The 22,651-nt window shown below is 43.7% G+C and overlaps 1 protein-coding gene across 1 annotated transcript in view; it reads right to left on the bottom strand.

Annotated features, from left to right (window-relative positions):
* top3a (DNA topoisomerase III alpha) overlaps positions 1 to 22,651 on the bottom strand; it is a 93,089-nt gene that overhangs the window by 33,411 nt on the left and 37,027 nt on the right. The window contains exons 9-11 of the mRNA XM_065010893.1: positions 14,512 to 14,586; positions 14,328 to 14,410; positions 5,756 to 5,966 (exon numbers count right to left, since the gene is read on the bottom strand). Of these exons, the coding sequence (XP_064866965.1) occupies positions 5,756 to 5,966; positions 14,328 to 14,410; positions 14,512 to 14,586 (369 nt within the window). The remainder of the gene's footprint in view (positions 1 to 5,755; positions 5,967 to 14,327; positions 14,411 to 14,511; positions 14,587 to 22,651) is intronic.

A 22,651-nucleotide genomic window follows, 5' to 3' on the forward strand; every position in this document is an offset into this window, starting at 1 on the left:
TAATTTGCAAATAAATTCATTAAAAATCCTACAATGTGATTTTCTGGATTTGTTTTCTCTCATGTTGTCTGTCATAGTTGAAGTGAACCTATGATGAACATTACAGGCCTCTGTCATCTTTTTAAGTGGGAGAACTTGCACAATTGGTGGCTGACTAAATACTTTTTTGCCCCACTGAATATATTTATATATATATACCTGTAGTGGGTTGGTGTACTTGGTGTATATATATATACCTGTAGTGGGTTGGTGTACTTGGTGTATATATATATACCTGTAGTGTGTTGGGTACTTTGTATACCTGTAGTGTGTTGGTGTACTTGGTGTATATATATATATATATATACCTGTAGTGGTTGGTGTACTTGGTGTATATATATATATATATACCTGTAGTGTGTTGGTGTACTTGGTGTATATATATATATATATATATATATATATATACCTGTAGTGTGTTGGTGTACTTGGTGTATATATATATATATATACCTGTAGTGGGTTGGTGTACTTGGTGTATATATATATACCTGTAGTGTGTTGGTGTACTTGGTGTATATATATATATATACCTGTAGTGTGTTGGTGTACTTGGTGTATATATATATATATACCTGTAGTGTGTTGTGTACTTGGTGTATATATATACCTGTAGTGTGTTGGTGTACTTGGTGTATATATATATACCTGTAGTGTGTTGGTGTACTTGGTGTATATATATATATATATACCTGTAGTGTGTTGTGTACTTGGTGTATATATATATACCTGTAGTGTGTTGGTGTACTTGGTATATATATATATACCTGTAGTGTGTTGGTGTACTTGGTGTATATATATATACCTGTAGTGTGTTGGTGTACTTGGTGTATATATATATACCTGTAGTGTGTTGGTGTACTTGGTGTATATATATATACCTGTAGTGTGTTGGTGTACTTGGTGTATATATATATATATACCTGTAGTGTGTTGGTGTACTTGGTGTATATATATATACCTGTAGTGTGTTGGTGTACTTGGTGTATATATATATATACCTGTAGTGTGTTGGTGTATATATATATACCTGTAGTGTGTTGGTGTACTTGGTGTATATATATATACCTGTAGTGTGTTGGTGTACTTGGTGTATATATATATACCTGTAGTGTGTTGGTGTATATATATATATACATATACCTGTAGTGTGTTGGTGTACTTGGTGTATATATATATACCTGTAGTGTGTTGGTGTACTTGGTGTATATATATATACCTGTAGTGTGTTGGTGTACTTGGTGTATATATATATATATATACCTGTAGTGTGTTGGTGTACTTGGTGTATATATATATATATACATATACCTGTAGTGTGTTGGTGTACTTGGTGTATATATATATACCTGTAGTGTGTTGGTGTACTTGGTGTATATATATATACCTGTAGTGTGTTGGTGTACTTGGTGTATATATATATATACCTGTAGTGTGTTGGTGTACTTGGTGTATATATATATATATATACCTGTAGTGTGTTGGTGTACTTGGTGTATATATATATACCTGTAGTGTATTGGTGTACTTGGTGTATATATATATATACCTGTAGTGTGTTGGTGTATTTGGTGTATATATATACCTGTAGTGTGTTGGTGTACTTGGTGTATATATATATATACCTGTAGTGTGTTGGTGTACTTGGTGTATATATATATATACCTGTAGTGTGTTGGTGTACTTGGTGTATATATATATATATATACCTGTAGTGTGTTGGTGTACTTGGTGTATATATATATACCTGTAGTGGGTTGGTGTACTTGGTATATATATATATATATACCTGTAGTGTGTTGGTATACCTGTAGTGTGTTGTGTACTATGTGTATATATATATACCTGTAGTGTGTTGGTGTACTTGGTGTATATATATATATATATATACCTGTAGTGTGTTTGTACTTGGTGTACCTGTAGTGTGGTATATATATATATATATACCTGTAGTGTGTTGGTGTATGTATATATATATATACCTGTAGTGGTGTATATATATACCTGTTGGTTGTACTTGGTGTATATATATACCTGTAGTGTGTTGGTGTACTTGGTGTATATATATACCTGTAGTGTGTTGGTGTTATATATATATATATGTATATATATATACCTGTAGTGTGTTGGTGTACTTGGTGTATATATATATATACCTGTAGTGTGTTGGTGTACTTGGTGTATATATATATACCTGTAGTGTGTTGGTGTACTTGGTATATATATATATACCTGTAGTGTGTTTTGTACTTGGTGTATATATATATACCTGTAGTGTGTTGGTGTACTTGGTGTATATATATATACCTGTAGTGTGTTGGTGTACTTGGTATATATATATATACCTGTAGTGTGTTGGTGTACTTGGTGTATATATATATATACCTGTAGTGTGTTGGTGTACTTGGTATATATATATATAGCTGTAGTGTGTTGGTGTACTTGGTGTATATATATATACCTGTAGTGTGTTGGTGTACTTGGTGTATATATATATATACCTGTAGTGTGTTGGTGTATATATATATATATATACCTGTAGTGTGTTGGTGTACTTGGTATATATATATATATACCTGTAGTGTGTTGGTGTACTTGGTGTATATATATATACCTGTAGTGTGTTGGTGTACTTGGTGTATATATATATATATATATACCTGTAGTGTATTGGTGTACTTGGTATATATATATATATATACCTGTAGTGTGTTGGTGTACTTGGTGTATATATATATATACCTGTAGTGTGTTGGTGTACTTGGTGTATATATATATACCTGTAGTGTGTTGGTGTACTTGGTGTATATATATATATACCTGTAGTGTGTTGGTGTACTTGGTGTATATATATATACCTGTAGTGTGTTGGTGTACTTGGTGTATATATATATATACCTGTAGTGTGTTGGTGTACTTGTGTATATATATATATACCTGTAGTGTGTTGGTGTACTTGGTGTATATATATATATACCTGTAGTGTGTTGGTGTACTTGGTGTATATACATATACCTGTAGTGTGTTGGTGTACTTGGTGTATATATATATACCTGTAGTGTGTTGGTGTACTTGGTGTATATATATATATACCTGTAGTGTGTTGGTGTACTTGGTGTATATATATACCTGTAGTGTTGGTGTACTTGGTATATATATATATATATATACCTGTAGTGTGTTGGTATATATATATATACCTGTAGTGTGTTGTGTGTATATATATATATACCTGTAGTGTGTTGGTGTACTTGGTGTATATATATATACCTGTAGTGTGTTGGTGTACTTGGTGTATATATATATACCTGTAGTGTGTTGGTGTACTTGGTGTATATATATATATATATATACCTGTAGTGTACTTGGTGTATATATATATATACCTGTAGTGTGTTGGTGTACTTGGTGTATATATATATATACCTGTAGTGTGTTGGTGTACTTGGTGTATATATATATATACCTGTAGTGTGTTGGTGTACTTGGTGTATATATATATATACCTGTAGTGTGTTGGTGTACTTGGTATATATATATATATACCTGTAGTGTGTACTTGGTGTATATATATATATACCTGTAGTGTGTTGGTGTACTTGGTGTATATATATATATACCTGTAGTGTGGTGTGCATATATATATATATATACCTGTAGTGTGTTGGTGTACTTGGTGTATATATATATACCTGTAGTGTGTTGGTGTACTTGGTGTATATATATATATATACCTGTAGTGTGTTGGTGTACTTGGTGTATATATATATACCTGTAGTGTGTTGGTGTACTTGGTATATATATATATATACCTGTAGTGTGTTGGTGTACTTGGTATATATATATATACCTGTAGTGTGTTGGTGTACTTGGTATATATATATATACCTGTAGTGTGTTGGTGTACTTGGTGTATATATATACCTGTAGTGTGTTGGTGTACTTGGTGTATATATATATACCTGTAGTGTGTTGGTGTACTTGGTGTATATATATATATATACCTGTAGTGTGTTGGTGTATATATATATATACCTTGGTGTATATATATATATATACCTGTAGTGTGTTGGTGTACTTGGTGTATATATATATACCTGTAGTGTGTTGGTGTACTTGGTGTATATATATATACCTGTAGTGTGTTGGTGTACTTGGTATATATATATATACCTGTAGTGTGTTGGTGTACTTGGTATATATATATATATATACCTGTAGTGTGTTGGTGTACTTGGTGTATATATATATATATACCTGTAGTGTGTTGGTGTACTTGGTGTATATATATACCTGTAGTGTGTTGGTGTACTTGGTATATATATATATACCTGTAGTGTGTGTTGGTATATATATATACTGTAGTGTATTGGTGTACTTGGTATATATATATATACCTGTAGTGTGTTGGTGTACTTGGTGTATATATATATATACCTGTAGTGTGTTTGTACTTGGTGTATATACATATACTGTAGTGTGTTGGTGTACTTGGTATATATATATATATACCTGTAGTTGTGTACTTGGTGTATATATATATACCTGTAGTGTGTTGGTGTACTTGTGTATATATATATATACCTGTAGTGTGTTGGTGTACTTGGTGTATATATATATATACCTGTAGTGTGTTGGTGTACTTGGTGTATATATATATATATACCTGTAGTGTGTTGTGTTGGTGTATATACATATACCTGTAGTGTGTTGGTGTATATATATATATACCTGTAGTGTGTACTTGGTGTACTTGGTGTATATATATATATATATACCTGTAGTGTGTTGGTGTACTTGGTGTGTATATATATATACCTGTAGTGTGTTGGTGTACTTGGTGTATATATATATACCTGTACACACAGTGTATATATATATATACCTGTAGTGTGTTGGTGTACTTGGTGTATATATATATACCTGTAGTGTGTTGGTGTATATATACCTGTAGTATGGTGTATATATATATATACCTGTAGTGTGTTGGTGTACTTGGTGTATATATATATACCTGTAGTGTGTTGGTGTACTTGGTGTATATATATATTCCTGTAGTGTGTTGGTGTACTTGGTGTATATATATATACCTGTAGTGTGTTGGTGTACTTGGTGTATATATACATATACCTGTAGTGTGTTGGTGTATATATATATACCTGTAGTGTGGTGTACTTGGTGTATATATATATATACCTGTAGTGTGTTGGTGTACTTGGTGTATATATATATACCTGTAGTGTGTTGGTGTACTTGGTGTATATATATATACCTGTAGTGTGTTAAGTGTACTTGGTGTATATATATATATACCTGTAGTGTGTTGGTGTACTTGGTGTATATATATATACCTGTAGTGTGTTGGTGTATATATATATACCTGTAGTGTGTTGGTGTATATATATATACCTGTAGTGTGTTGGTGTACTTGGTGTATATATATATACCTGTAGTGTGTTGGTGTACTTGGTGTATATATATATACCTGTAGTGTGTTGGTGTACTTGGTGTATATATATATACCTGTAGTGTGTTGGTGTATATATATATACCTGTAGTGTGTTGGTGTACTTGGTGTATATATATATACCTGTAGTGTGTTGGTGTACTTGGTGTATATATATACCTGTAGTGTATTGGTGTACTTGGTGTATATATATATATATATATATATACCTGTAGTGTGTTGGTGTACTTGGTGTATATATATATATACCTGTAGTGCGTTGGTGTACTTGATGGGGTGTATAGGGGGGTGAGCCTGATCTGTCTTGGTGCCCTGCCGTGGGTTGGGTCCCCCTGGCTGCTCCATCACCCCCCTAGCGAAGGCCCCCCAGGAGGGACTGTGTGTCTGATGCTCCACCAGGGGGCCCAGGGCCAGGTCCTTAGGAAACAGGTTGGTCTCTGTGCGCGGATAACTGATTAACCTAAACACACAGAGTTTAAAATATTACCACACACCTTCACAGGCATCCTGGGACGCCCAGGTTTCACTCTCCTAGTTACCACACACCTTCACAGGCATCCTGGGACGCCCAGGTTTCACTCTCCTAGTTACCACACAAAGGCCTGGGGAACTTAGTTAACACCTCTACAACTGATGAATAAAGGGGCCTGGGAACTTGTTAGTTACCACACACCTCTAAAGATGGGGTCCATCAAATCCTGGGGAACTTGTTAACAGAAACTGATAAAAGGGGTCCATCACAGAAAGATGAATAAAAGCCCAGGGGAACTTGTTACCAACAGACAACTGATGAGGGGGCCCTTAAAAGCCTGGGAACTTAGTTAACAGAAAGATGAATAAAAGCCTGGGAACTTGTTAACACATTATTCACAGGCATCCTGGGAAAGTTTGGGGAACTTGTTAACAGAAAGATGACATAAAAGCCTGGGGAACTCTCCTAGTTAACAGACAACTGATGAGGGGGCCATCAAAAGCCTGGGGAACTTGTTAACAGAAAGATGATCCTAAACTCTCCTAGTTAACACACCTTCACAGGCATCCTGGGGAACTTGTTAACACACCTCTACAGGCATCCTGGGACGCCCAGGTTTCACTCTCCTAGTTCCCAAAAGCCTGGGGAACTTGTTAACAGAAAGATTATTAAAAGCCTGGGGAACTTGTTAACAGAAAGATGAATAAAAGCCTGGGGAACTTGTTAACAGAAAGATGAATAAAAGCCTGGGGAACATGTTAACAGAAACATGAATAAAAGCCTGGGGAACTTGTTAACAGAAAGATGAATAAAAGCCTGGGGAACTTGTTAACAGAAAGATGAATAAAAGCCTGGGGAACTTGTTAACAGAAAGATGAATAAAAGCCTGGGGAACATGTTAACAGAAAGATGATTAAAAGCCTGGGGAACTTGTTAAGATTAAAAGCCTGGGGAACTTGTTAACAGAAAGATGATTAAAAGCCTGGGGAACTTGTTAACTGAAAGACTTTTTGAACATTCTGTTAAAAGCCTGGGAACTTGTTAACAGAAAGATGAATATAGTAATGCATTTGCTTAGTCTGTGTGGAAGAAAACACTGACGTTTATAAAAGTGGGAACTGCTTGTTAACAGAAAGATGACATAAAAGCCAGGAAAAACTGATCACTGAAAATGGAAAAAAGCTACTTGAACCCATTGATAAAGGTGAAACTTGACTTAACAGAAAGATGAATGGTCAAACACATGCAGGGCACCGTATTTCCTCAGGTCTAGGACCGGATATTTTCGTTGAGTTTCTAGCCGGACATTTTTCCAGACGGACAGCTAATGATCTTTACATCGCCTCCTGATGAATTTTAGATTAACGTTTACTAATACCTAAAGTTGCATTACAAACTTGTTCAGAAAGATGTTTTAAAAGTTTATGTCGACTTTTTGAATTTTAAAAAATGAACAGAAAGATGAATAAAAGCCTGGGGAACTTGCTTTATATGGAAGATTAATCGAAATAAAAGCCAATAGTGTTTATGGGAACTTGTTAACAAAGAAGAGATGAATAAAAGTTTTGGGGAACTTGTTAACAGAAAGATTATTTTGTTAAAAGCCTGGGGAACTTTTGTGTTTAACAGAAAGATCAGATAAAGCCATGGGAAAACTTTTAAAAATCTGACTTGTTGCCTGGATTCAAACGATGTAGCTTTAAAAGCCTGTGTATTTTAATGAACTTGAGTTTTTAATACTATTAGAAAGATTTGCATTTAAAAGCCTGGGGAACTTGTTAACAGAAAGATGATTAAAAGCCTGGGGAACTTGTTAACAGAAAGATGATTAAAAGCCTGGGGAACTTGTTAACAGAAAGATGATTAAAAGCCTGGGGAACTTGTTAACAGAAAGATGAATAAAAGCCTGGGGAACTTGTTAACAGAAAGATGATTAAAAGCCTGGGAACTTGTTAACAGAAAGATGATTAAAAGCCTGGGGAACTTGTTAACAGAAAGATGATTAAAAGCCTGGGGAACTTGTTAACAGAAAGATTATTAAAAGCCTGGGGAACGTGTTAACAGAAAGATGATTAAAAGCCTGGGGAACTTGTTAACAGAAAGATGATTAAAAGCCTGGGGAACTTGTTAACAGAAAGATGAATAAAAGCCTGGGGAACTTGTTAACAGATGATTAGTAAAAGCCTGGGGAACTTGTTAACAGAAAGATGAATAAAAGCCTGGGGAACTTGTTAACAGAGATTAATAAAAGCCTGGGGAACTTGTTAACAGAAAGATGAATAAAAGCCTGGGGAACTTGTTAACAGAAAGATGATTAAAAGCCTGGGGAACTTGTTAACAGAAAGATGATTAAAAGCCTGGGGAACTTGTTAACAGAAAGATGAATAAAAGCCTGGGGAACTTGTTAACAGAAAGATGAATAAAAGCCTGGGAACTTGTTAACAGAAAGATGAATAAAAGCCTGGGGAACTTGTTAACAGAAAGATGAATAAAAGCCTGGGGAACTTGTTACAGAAAGATGATTAAAAGCCTGGGGAACTTGTTAACAGAAAGATGAATAAAAGCCTGGGGAACTTGTTAACAGAAAGATGATTAAAAGCCTGGGGAACTTGTTAACAGAAAGATGATTAAAAGCCTGGGGAACTTGTTAACAGAAAGATGATTAAAAGCCTGGGGAACTTGTTAACAGAAAGATGATTAAAAGCCTGGGGAACTTGTTAACAGAAAGATGAATAAAAGCCTGGGGAACTTGTTAACAGAAAGATGATTAAAAGCCTGGGGAACTTGTTAACAGAAAGATGATTAAAAGCCTGGGGAACTTGTTAACAGAAAGATGATTAAAAGCCTGGGGAACTTGTTAACAGAAATATGAATAAAAGCCTGGGAACTTGTTAACAGAAAGATGAATAAAAGCCTGGGGAACTTTTTAACAGAAAGATGATTAAAAGCCTGGGGAACTTGTTAACAGAAATATGATTAAAAGCCTGGGGAACTTGTTAACAGAAAGATGAATAAAAGCCTGGGGAACTTGTTAACAGAAAGATGAATAAAAGCCTGGGGAACTTGTTAACAGAAAGATGAATAAAAGCCTGGGAACGTGTTAACAGAAAGATGAATAAAAGCCTGGGGAACTTGTTAACAGAAAGATGAATAAAAGCCTGGGGAACTACAGAAAGATGATTAAAAGCCTGGGGAACTTGTTAACAGAAAGATGATTAAAAGCCTGGGGAACTTGTTAACAGAAAGATGAATAAAAGCCTGGGGAACTTGTTAACAGAAAGATGATTAAAAGCCTGGGGAACTTGTTAACAGAAAGATGAATAAAAGCCTGGGAACGTGTTAACAGAAAGATGAATAAAAGCCTGGGGAACTTGTTAACAGAAAGATTAGTAAAAGCCTGGGGAACTTGTTAACAGAAAGATGAATAAAAGCCTGGGGAACTTGTTAACAGAAAGATGAATAAAAGCCTGGGGAACTTGTTAACAGAAAGATGAATAAAAGCCTGGGGAACTTGTTAACAGAAAGATGAATAAAAGCCTGGGGAACTTGTTAACAGAAAGATGATTAAAAGCCTGGGGAACTTGTTAACAGAAAGATGATTAAAAGCCTGGGGAACTTGTTAACAGAAAGATGATTAAAAGCCTGGGGAACTTGTTAACAGAAAGATGATTAAAAGCCTGGGGACCTTGTTAACAGAAAGATGATTAAAAGCCTGGGGAACGTGTTAACAGAAAGATGATTAAAAGCCTGGGGAACTTGTTAACAGAAAGATGATTAAAGCCTGGGGAACTACAGAAAGATGATTAAAAGCCTGGGAACTTGTTAACAGAAAGATGATTAAAAGCCTGGGGAACTTGTTAACAGAAAGATGATTAAAAGCCTGGGGAACTACAGAAAGATGATTAAAAGCCTGGGGAACTTGTTAACAGAAAGATGATTAAAAGCCTGGGGAACTTGTTAACAGAAAGATGATTAAAAGCCTGGGGAACGTGTTAACAGAAAGATGATTAAAAGCCTGGGGAACTTGTTAACAGAAAGATGAATAAAAGCCTGGGGAACTTGTTAACAGAAAGATGATTAAAAGCCTGGGGAACTTGTTAACAGAAAGATGATTAAAAGCCTGGGGAACTTGTTAACAGAAAGATGATTAAAAGCCTGGGGAACTTGTTAACAGAAAGATGATTAAAAGCCTGGGGAAATTGTTAAAAGAAAGATGATTAAAAGCCTGGGGAACGTGTTAACAGAAAGATTATTAAAAGCCTGGGGAACTTGTTAACAGAAAGATGATTAAAAGCCTGGGGAACTTGTTAACAGAAAGATGAACAAAAGCCTGGGGAACTTGTTAACAGAAAGATGATTAAAAGCCTGGGGAACTTGTTAACAGAAAGATGAATAAAAGCCTGGGGAACTTGTTAACAGAAAGATTAGTAAAGCCTGGGGAACTTGTTAACAGAAAGATGAATAAAAGCCTGGGGAACTTGTTAACCTGTTGCTTCTACTAACGCTTGCGTCCCAACTAGAGCTCTGGAAATGCAAATGCGCTACGCTAAACTAATAGTATTAGTTAAAACTCAAAAGTTCATTAAAATACACATGCAGGGTATCGAATTAAAGCTACACTCGTTGTGAATCCAGGCAACAAGTCAGATTTTTAAAATGCTTTTCCGAAAGCATGAGAAGTCCTTATCTGATAGCATGCAACACCCCAAAAGACCCACAGGGGACGTAAACAAAATAATTAGCCCTCGTTACACAAACCGCACAATAAAATAGAAAACATTCATTACCTTTCACCATCTTCTTTGTTGGCACTCCCTAGATGTCCCATAAACACTATTTGGGTCTTTATTTCCATTAAACGTCCATATAAAGCCTAGATATCGTTATATGTAGACTGTGTGATAAACGAAAAAAACATCTTTTTAAAATTCAAAAAGTCGACGATAAACTTTCACAAACCTTCAAATACGTTTGTAATGCAACTTTAGGTATTAGTAAACGTTAATAAGCGATAAAATTCATCAGGACGATGTAAAGATCATTAGCTGTCCGTCTGGAAAAATGTCCGGCTAGAAACTCAACGAAAATATCCGGTCCTAGACCGGATTAGATACGGTGTCCTGTATGTGTTTGACCAAGAAAAACTTGAAGGGAAATGACAAGACTCTAGACACCCTGTGGAAGCTGTAGGTACTGCAACCTCAGGCAATTAATTGTGGTTCAAATTTATCAATGGGTTCACTAACGCCATGGATATATTTTCCCCATTTTCAGCCCTCAGTTTTTCCTGTGCTTTTCGATGTAAATGCCGCTCTGGTAAAGCCACAGCAGTGATTTAACCAGTTTTTAAACGCCTGAGTGTTTTCTATCCACACAGACTAAGCAAATGCATATACTATATTCCTGGCATGACTAGCAGGGCGCTGAAATGTTGCGATTTTTAACAGAATGTTCAAAAAGTAGAGGGTCGACTGAAGAGGTTAACAGAAAGATGATTAAAAGCCTGGGGAACTTGTTAACAGAAAGATGAAAAAAAAGCCTGGGGAACTTGTTAACAGAAAGATGATTAAAAGCCTGGGGAACTTGTTAACAGAAAGATGAATAAAAGCCTGGGGGAACTTGTTAACAGAAAGATGAATAAAAGCCTGGGAACTTGTTAACAGAAAGATGAATAAAAGCCTGGGGAACTTGTTAACAGAAAGATGAATAAAAGCCTGGGGAACTTGTTAACAGAAAGATGAATAAAAGCCTGGGGAACTTGTTAACAGAAAGATGAATAAAAGCCTGGGGAACTACAGAAAGATGATTAAAAGCCTGGGGAACTTGTTAACAGAAAGATGATTAAAAGCCTGGGGAACTTGTTAACAGAAAGATGAATAAAAGCCTGGGGAACTTGTTAACAGAAAGATGAATAAAAGCCTGGGGAACTTGTTAACAGAAATATGATTAAAAGCCTGGGGAACTTGTTAACAGAAAGATGAATAAAAGCCTGGGGAACTTGTTAACAGAAAGATGATTAAAAGCCTGGGGAACTTGTTAACAGAAAGATGAATAAAAGCCTGGGGAACTTGTTAACAGAAAGATGATTAAAAGCCTGGGGAACATGTTAACAGAAAGATGATTAAAAGCCTGGGGAACTTGTTAACAGAAAGATGAATAAAAGCCTGGGGAACTTGTTAACAGAAAGATGATTAAAAGCCTGGGGAACTTGTTAACAGAAAGATGAATAAAAGCCTGGGGAACTTGTTAACAGAAAGATGATTAAAAGCCTGGGGAACTGACCAACTGGCAGTAGCTACCAGAGTACCAGCGCTGAATGCCAGCTCTCCCATTCAAATGCACTATCCTCCACTAACGCCCTCCAGACCTGCGACTAACGCCCTCCACTAACGTCCTCCAGACCTGCGACACTAACATCCTCCACTAACGCCCTCCACTAACGCCCTCCACTAACGCCCTCTCCACTAACGTCCTCCACTAACGCCCTCCACTAACGCCCTCCACTAACGCCCTCCAGACCTGCGACACTAACGCCCTCCACTAACGCCCTCCACTAACGCCCTCCAGACCTAACGCCCTCCGACACTAACGCCCTCCACTAACGTCCTCCACTAACGCCCTCCAGACCTGCTCCACGTCCTCCCAGCGTCCTCCACTAACGCCCTCCACTAACGCCCTCCACTAACGCGTCCTCCACTAACGCCCTCCACTAACGTCCTCCAGACCTGCGACACTAACGCCCTCCACTAACGCCCTCCACTAACGCCCTCCAGACCTGCGTCCTCCACTAACGCCCTCCACTAACGCCCTCCAGACCTGCGACACTAACGTCCTCCACTAACGCCCTCCAGACCTCCTCCACTAACGTCCTCCACTAACGCCCTCCAGACCTGCCCTCCACTAACGCCCTCCACTAACGTCCTCCAGACCTCCCAACGCGTCCTCACTAACGTCCTCCACTAACGCCCTCCACTAACGCCCTCCAGACCTACACTAACGTCCTCCACTAACGTCCTCCAGACCTGCGACACTAACGCCCTCCACTAACGCCCTCCACTAACGTCCTCCAGACCTGCGACACTAACGCCCTCCACTAACGCCCTCCACTAACGTCCTCCACTAACGTCTAGGGTCTAAGGAGTAGGGACTAGGGTTTAGGGAGTAGGGACTAGGGTTTAGGGTCTAAGGTTTAGGGTTGAAGGTTTAGGGAGTAGGGACTAGGGTTTAGGGAGTAGGGACTAGGGTTTAGGGAGTAGGGACTAGGGTTTTAGGGACTAGGGTTTAGGGTCTAAGGTTTAGGGTTTAGGGACCAGAGTTTAGGGAGTAGGGACTAGGGAAGGTTTAGGGGAGGGTAGGGACTAGGGTTTAGGGAGTTTAGGGACTAGGGTTTAGGGAGTAGGGACTAGGGTTTAGGGTCTAAGGTTTAGGGTTGAAGGTTTAGGGACTAGAGTTTAGGGAGTAGGGACTAGGGTTTAGGGAGTAGGGACTAGGGTTTAGGGAGTAGGGACTAGAGTTTAGGTTTAGGGAGTAGGGGGTTTAGACTAAGGTTTAGGGAGTAGGGACTAGGGTTTAGGGGAGTAGGGACTAGGGTTTAGGGAGTAGGGACTAAGGTTTAGGGAGTAGGGACTAGGGTTTAGGGAGTAGGGACTAGGGTTTAGGGTGTAGGGACTAGGGTTTAGGGAGTAGGGACTAGGGTTTAGGAGTAGGGACTAGGGTTTAGGGAGGGTTTAGGGACTAGAGTTTAGGGAGTAGGGACTAGGGTTTAGGGTTTAGGGACTAGGGAGTAGGGTTTAGGGAGTAGGGACTAAGGTTTAGGGAGTAGGGACTAAGGTTTAGGGAGTAGGGACTAAGGTTTAGGGAGTAGGGACTAGGGTTTAGGGAGTAGGGACTAGGGTTTAGGGACTAGGGTTTAGGGACTAGGGACTAGGGAAAACCCTCACCCCTGTGTGTAGTGAGTAGGGACTAGGGTTCAGGGAGTAGGGACTAGAGTTTAGGGAATAGGGCATAGGGTTTAGGGTCTAAGGTTTAGGGTCTAAGGTTTAGGGAGTAGGGTTTAGGGTCTAGGGAGTAGGGACTAGGGTTTAGGGTCTAGGGTTTAGGGAGTAGGGTCTAGGGTTTAGTGAGTAGGGTCTAGGGTTTAGGGAGTAGGGACTAGGGTTTAGGGTTTAGGGTCTAAGGTTTAGGGAGTAGGGACACAGTTTAGGGGGTAGGGACTAGGGTTTAGGGACTAGGGTCTAGGGTTGAGGGACTAGGGTTTAGGGAGTAGGGTTTAGGGTCTAAGGTTTAGGGTCTAAGGTTTAGGGTTTAGGGAGTAGGGTCTAGGGTTTAGGGACTAGGGAAAACCCTTACCCCTGTGTGTATAGTTTCTCAGCGATCTTCATGGTCTCTTTGGCGCCGATTCTCAACTTCCTGGAAACCAGCTTCTCCATTTCCTATTGGACCAGACAACAACACAGGCAGACCATTGGTCAATAGACAGAAAGTGAGTGTGTGTCAGTGTGTGTGTGTATATATATATGGCTAGTGTCCTCACCACTGTGTCCAGGGGCAGTGGCCTCCACTTGCTTTTGGGTTTACTGGTTACCGAGGTGACGGTTGCTATGGGATCCTAGGAATTCAGGTCATTACATCATCATCACCGTAACAGTTCAGATTAGTATTTAATAGAGTCAGTAACATATTCAAAAATCCCCATCAAAAATCTGTCAACTTCAGCTGACACATGGGCTGCGAGTTGTGAGGGAGCGTGTAACTGGCATGCTGACTGTAGGAATGTCCCCCAGAGCTGTTCATTTCTCTACCACAAGCCGCCTCTAAATGTTGTTTTAGAGAGTTTGGTAATGTTAATTTCTCTACCACAAGCCGCCTCTAAACGATCTTTTAGAGAGTTTGGTCATGTTCATTTCTCTACCACAAGCCGCCTCTAAACGTCGTTTTAGAGAGTTTGGTCATGTTCATTTCTCTACCACAAGCCGCCTCTCAACGTCGTTTTAGAGAGTTTGGTAATGTTCATTTCTCTACCACAAGCCGCCTCTAAACGTTGTTTTAGAGAGTTTGGTCATGTTCATTTCTCTACCACAAGCCGCCTCTAAACGTTGTTTTAGAGAGTTTGGTCATGTTCATTTCTCTACCACAAGCCGCCTCTGAACGTTGTTTTAGAGTTTGGTAATGTTCATTTCTCTACCACAACCCGCCTCTAAACGTTGTTTTAGAGAGTTTGGTCATGTTCATTTCTCTACCACAAGCCGCCTTTTAGAGTTTGGTAATGTTCATTTCTCTAAACGTCGTTTTACAGAGTTTGGTCATGTTCATTTCTCTACCACAACCAGCCTCTAAACGTTGTTTTACAGAGTTTGGTAATGTTCATTTCTCTACCACAAGCCGCCTCTAAACGTTGTTTTAGAGAGTTTGGTAATGTTCATTTCTCTACCACAAGCCGCCTCTGAACGTTGTTTTAGAGTTTGGTAATGTTCATTTCTCTACCACAAGCCGCCTCTAAACGTCGTTTTACAGAGTTTGGTCATGTTCATTTCTCTACCACAAGCCGCCTCTAAACGTCGTTTTAGAGAGTTTGGTCATACGTCCAGCCGGCTTCACAACAGCAAAATCTGTGGCATTGTGTTGAGTGGCCTTTTATCGCCCCCCAGCACAAGGTGCACCTGTGTAATGACCATGCTGTTTAATCAGCTTCTTGATAAGCCACAAATAAGCGTTCTGTGGGTATGGGACATTTCTGGGATCTTTTATTTCAGCTCATGAAACCAACACAACTTTACAAGTTGTGTTTATATTGTTGTTCAGTATAACATAGACGAGCTGCTAATAACACCAGATAAAACTCTGCTAGACTCCTAAGAATGAAGTACTAACCCCCCTCATCACAGACAGACCCTCCTCATCACAGACAGACCCTCCTCATCACAGACAGACCCCCCTCCTACCTCCAGACAGACCCTCCTCATCACAGACAGACCCTCCTCATCACAGACAGACCCCCCCTCATCACAGACAGACCCTCCTACCTCCACACAGACACAGACAGACCCTCCTCATCACAGACAGACCCTCCTCATCACAGACAGACCCCCCCTCATCACAGACAGACCCTCCTACCTCCACACAGACACAGACAGACCCCCCTCATCACAGACAGACCCTCCTCATCACAGACAGACAGACCCTCCTCATCACAGACAGACCCCCCCACCTCCAGACAGACCCTCCCATCCAGACAGACAGACAGACCCCCTCCTACCTCCAGACAGACAGACAGACCCCTCCTACCTCCAGACAGACAGACACCCCTCCTACCTCCAGACAGACACCCCTCCTACCTCCAGACAGACAGACACCCCTCCTACCTCCAGACAGACAGACACCCCTCCTACCTCCAGACAGACAGACACCCCTCCTACCTCCAGACAGACCGACACCCCTCCTACCTCCAGACAGACAGACAGACACCCCTCCTACCTCCAGACAGACAGACACCCCTCCTACCTCCAGACAGACAGACACCCCTCCTACCTCCAGACAGACATACACCCCTCCTACCTCCAGACAGACAGACACCCCTCCTACCTCCATACAGACAGACACCCCTCCTACCTCCAGACAGACAGACACCCCTCCTACCTCCAGACAGACAGACACCCCTCCTACCTCCAGACAGACACCCCTCCTACCTCCAGACAGACAGACACCCCTCCTACCTCCAGACAGACAGACAGACAGACAGACACCCCTCCTACCTCCAGACAGACATACACCCCTCCTACCTCCAGACAGACAGACACCCCTCCTACCTCCATACAGACAGACACCCCTCCTACTTCCAGACAGACAGACACCCCTCCTACCTCCAGACAGACAGACACCCCTCCTACCTCCAGACAGACACCCCTCCTACCTCCAGACAGACAGACACCCCTCCTACCTCCAGACAGACAGACAGACAGACAGACACCCCTCCTACCTCCAGACAGACACCCCTCCTACCTCCAGACAGACAGACACCCCTCCTACCTCCAGACAGATCTGGTAGATCACTAGACAGACAGACACCCCTCCTACCTCCAGACAGACACCCCTCCTACCTCCAGACAGACACCCCTCCTACCTCCAGACAGATCTGGTAGATCACTAGACAGACACCCCTCCTACCTCCAGACAGACACCCCTCCTACCTCCAGACAGATCTGGTAGATCACTAGACAGACACCCCTCCTACCTCCAGACAGACACCCCTCCTACCTCCAGACAGACAGACACCCCTCCTACCTCCAGACAGACAGACAGACAGACAGACACCCCTCCTACCTCCAGACAGACAGACACCCCTCCTACCTCCAGACAGATCTGGTAGATCACTAGACAGACACCCCTCCTACCTCCAGACAGATCTGGTAGATCACTAGACAGACACCCCTCCTACCTCCAGACAGATCTGGTAGATCACTAGACAGACACCCCTCCTACCTCCAGACAGATCTGGTAGATCACTAGACAGACACCCCTCCTACCTCCAGACAGACACCCCTCCTACCTCCAGACAGACACCCCTCCTACCTCCAGACAGACAGACACCCCTCCTACCTCCAGACAGACAGACAGACAGACAGACAGACACCCCTCCTACCTCCAGACAGATCTGGTAGATCACTAGACAGACACCCCTCCTACCTCCAGACAGATCTGGTAGATCACTAGACAGACACCCCTCCTACCTCCAGACAGACAGACAGACAGACAGACAGACAGACAGACAGACACCCCTCCTACCTCCAGACAGATCTGGTAGATCACTAGACAGACACCCCTCCTACCTCCAGACAGACAGACACCCCTCCTACCTCCAGACAGACAGACAGACAGACAGACACCCCTCCTACCTCCAGACAGATCTGGTAGATCACTAGACAGACACCCCTCCTACCTCCAGACAGACAGACACCCCTCCTACCTCCAGACAGACAGACAGACAGACAGACACCCCTCCTACCTCCAGACAGATCTGGTAGATCACTAGACAGACACCCCTCCTACCTCCAGACAGACAGACACCCCTCCTACCTCCAGACAGACAGACACCCCTCCTACCTCCAGACAGACAGACACCCCTCCTACCTCCAGACCTGGTAGATCACAGACAGACACCCCTCCTACCTCCAGACAGACAGACACCCCTCCTACCTCCAGACAGACAGACACCCCTCCTACCTCCAGACACAGACAGACAGACACCCCCCTCCTCCAGACCTCCAGACAGACAGAGAGACAGACAGACACCCCTCCTACCTCCAGACAGATCTGGTAGATCACTAGACAGACACCCCTCCTACCTCCAGACAGATCTGGTAGATCACTAGACAGACACCCCTCCTACCTCCAGACAGATCTGGTAGATCACTAGACAGACACCCCTCCTACCTCCAGACAGATCTGGTAGATCACTAGACAGACACCCCTCCTACCTCCAGACAGATCTGGTAGATCACTAGACAGACACCCCTCCTACCTCCAGACAGATCTGGTAGATCACTAGACAGACACCCTCCTACCTCCAGACAGACAGACACCCCTCCTACCTCCAGACAGACAGACAGACAGACACCCCTCCTACCTCCAGACAGACACCCCTCCTACCTCCAGACAGATCTGGTAGATCACTAGACAGACAGACACCCCTCCTACCTCCAGACAGATCTGGTAGATCACTAGACAGACACCCCTCCTACCTCCAGACAGACAGACAGACAGACAGACACCCCTCCTACCTCCAGACAGACACCCCTCCTACCTCCAGACAGACACCCCTCCTACCTCCAGACAGACAGACAGACAGACACCCCTCCTACCTCCAGACAGACACCCCTCCTACCTCCAGACAGATCTGGTAGATCACTAGACAGACACCCCTCCTACCTCCAGACAGATCTGGTAGATCACTAGACAGACACCCCTCCTACCTCCAGACAGATCTGGTAGATCACTAGACAGACACCCCTCCTACCTCCAGACAGATCTGGTAGATCACTAGACAGACAGACACCCCTCCTACCTCCAGACAGACAGACAGACAGACAGACAGACAGACACCCCTCCTACCTCCAGACAGATCTGGTAGATCACTAGACAGACACCCCTCCTACCTCCAGACAGATCTGGTAGATCACTAGACAGACAGACACCCCTCCTACCTCCAGACAGACAGACAGACAGACAGACACCCCTCCTACCTCCAGACAGATCTGGTAGATCACTAGACAGACACCCCTCCTACCTCCAGACAGATCTGGTAGATCACTAGACAGACACCCCTCCTACCTCCAGACAGATCTGGTAGATCACCAGACAGACACCTCTCCTACCTCCAGACAGACAGACACCCCTCCTACCTCCAGACAGATCTGGTAGATCACTAGACAGACAGACACCTCTCCTACCTCCAGACAGACAGACACCCCTCCTACCTCCAGACAGACAGACAGACAGACACCCCTCCTACCTCCAGACCAGACAGACAGACACCCCTCCTACCTCCAGACAGACAGACACCCCTCCTACCTCCAGACAGACAGACAGACAGACAGACACCCCTCCTACCTCCAGACAGATCTGGTAGATCACTAGACAGACACCCTCCTACCTCCAGACAGACAGACACCCCTCCTACCTCCAGACAGACACCCCTCCTACCAGACAGACAGACAGACAGACAGACACCCCTCCTACCTCCCAGACAGACACCCCTGGTAGATCAGACAGACAGACACCCCTCCTACCTCCAGACCAGACAGACAGACACCCCTCCTACCTCCAGACAGATCTGGTAGATCACAGACAGACAGACAGACAGACACCCCTCCTACCTCCAGACAGATCACAGATCACTAGACAGACACCCCTCCTACCTCCAGACAGATCTGGTAGATCACTAGACAGACACCCCTCCTACCTCCAGACAGATCTGGTAGATCACTAGACAGACACCCCCCTCCTACCTCCAGACAGATCTACCTCCAGATCACTAGACAGACACCCCTCCTACCTCCAGACAGATCTGGTAGATCACTAGACAGACACCCCTCCTACCTCCAGACAGATCTGGTAGATCACTAGACAGACACCCCTCCTACCTCCCAGACAGACACCCCTCCTACCTCCAGACAGACAGACAGACAGACCTCCAGACAGACACCCCTCCTACCTCCAGACAGATCTGGTAGATCACTAGACAGACACCCCTCCTACCTCCAGACAGATCTGGTAGATCACTAGACAGACACCCCTCCTACCTCCAGACAGACACCCCCCTCCTACCTCCAGACAGACACCCCTCCTACCTCCAGACAGACAGACACCCCTCCTACCTCCAGACAGACAGACAGACAGACCTCCAGACAGACACCCCTCCTACCTCCAGACAGATCTGGTAGATCACTAGACAGACACCCCTCCTACCTCCAGACAGATCTGGTAGATCACTAGACAGACACCCCTCCTACCTCCAGACAGACAGACAGACAGACAGACAGACAGACAGACAGACAGACACCCCTCCTACCTCCAGACAGATCTGGTAGATCACTAGACAGACACCCCTCCTACCTCCAGACAGACAGACACCCCTCCTACCTCCAGACAGACAGACAGACAGACAGACACCCCTCCTACCTCCAGACAGATCTGGTAGATCACTAGACAGACACCCCTCCTACCTCCAGACAGACAGACACCCCTCCTACCTCCAGACAGACAGACACCCCTCCTACCTCCAGACAGACAGACCCCTCCTACCTCCAGACAGACACCCCTCCTACCTCCAGACAGATCTGGTAGATCACTAGACAGACACCCCTCCTACCTCCAGACAGACAGACACCCCTCCTACCTCCAGACAGACAGACACCCCTCCTACCTCCAGACAGACAGACACCCCTCCTACCTCCAGACAGACACCCCTCCTACCTCCAGACAGACAGACACCCCTCCTACCTCCAGACAGACAGACACCCCTCCTACCTCCAGACAGACAGACAGACAGACACCCCTCCTACCTCCAGACAGATCTGGTAGATCACTAGACAGACACCCCTCCTACCTCCAGACAGATCTGGTAGATCACTAGACAGACACCCCTCCTACCTCCAGACAGATCTGGTAGATCACTAGACAGACACCCCTCCTACCTCCAGACAGATCTGGTAGATCACTAGACAGACACCCCTCCTACCTCCAGACAGATCTGGTAGATCACTAGACAGACACCCCTCCTACCTCCAGACAGATCTGGTAGATCACTAGACAGACACCCCTCCTACCTCCAGACAGACAGACACCCCTCCTACCTCCAGACAGACAGACAGACAGACACCCCTCCTACCTCCAGACAGACACCCCTCCTACCTCCAGACAGATCTGGTAGATCACTAGACAGACAGACACCCCTCCTACCTCCAGACAGATCTGGTAGATCACTAGACAGACACCCCTCCTACCTCCAGACAGACAGACAGACAGACAGACACCCCTCCTACCTCCAGACAGACACCCCTCCTACCTCCAGACAGACACCCCTCCTACCTCCAGACAGACAGACAGACAGACACCCCTCCTACCTCCAGACAGATCTGGTAGATCACTAGACAGACACCCCTCCTACCTCCAGACAGATCTGGTAGATCACTAGACAGACACCCCTCCTACCTCCAGACAGATCTGGTAGATCACTAGACAGACACCCCTCCTACCTCCAGACAGATCTGGTAGATCACTAGACAGACAGACACCCCTCCTACCTCCAGACAGACAGACAGACAGACAAACAGACAGACACCCCTCCTACCTCCAGACAGATCTGGTAGATCACTAGACAGACACCCCTCCTACCTCCAGACAGATCTGGTAGATCACTAGACAGACAGACACCCCTCCTACCTCCAGACAGACAGACAGACAGACAGACACCCCTCCTACCTCCAGACAGATCTGGTAGATCACTAGACAGACACCCTCCTACCTCCAGACAGATCTGGTAGATCACTAGACAGACACCCCTCCTACCTCCAGACAGATCTGGTAGATCACCAGACAGACACCTCTCCTACCTCCAGACAGACAGACACCCCTCCTACCTCCAGACAGATCTGGTAGATCACTAGACAGACAGACACCTCTCCTACCTCCAGACAGACAGACACCCCTCCTACCTCCAGACAGACAGACACCCCTCCTACCTCCAGACAGACACCCCTCCTACCTCCAGACAGACAGACACCCTCCTACCTCCAGACAGATCTGGTAGATCACTAGACAGACAGACACCTCTCCTACCTCCAGACAGACAGACACCCCTCCTACCTCCAGACAGACACCCCTCCTACCTCCAGACAGACAGACACCCCTCCTACCTCCAGACAGATCTGGTAGATCACTAGACAGACACCCCTCCCCCTACCTCCAGACAGACAGACACCCCTCCTACCTCCAGACAGATCTGGTAGATACCCTCCACTAGACAGACAGACACCCCTCCTACCTCCAGACAGACACCCCTCCTACCTCCAGACAGACAGACACCCCTCCTACCTCCAGACAGATCTGGTAGATCACTAGACAGACACCCCTCCTACCTCCAGACAGATCTGGTAGATCACTAGACAGACACCCCT

The sequence above is a fragment of the Oncorhynchus nerka genome, linkage group LG26, assembly GCF_034236695.1.
Source record: "Oncorhynchus nerka isolate Pitt River linkage group LG26, Oner_Uvic_2.0, whole genome shotgun sequence".
Taxonomy (NCBI): domain Eukaryota; kingdom Metazoa; phylum Chordata; class Actinopteri; order Salmoniformes; family Salmonidae; genus Oncorhynchus; species Oncorhynchus nerka.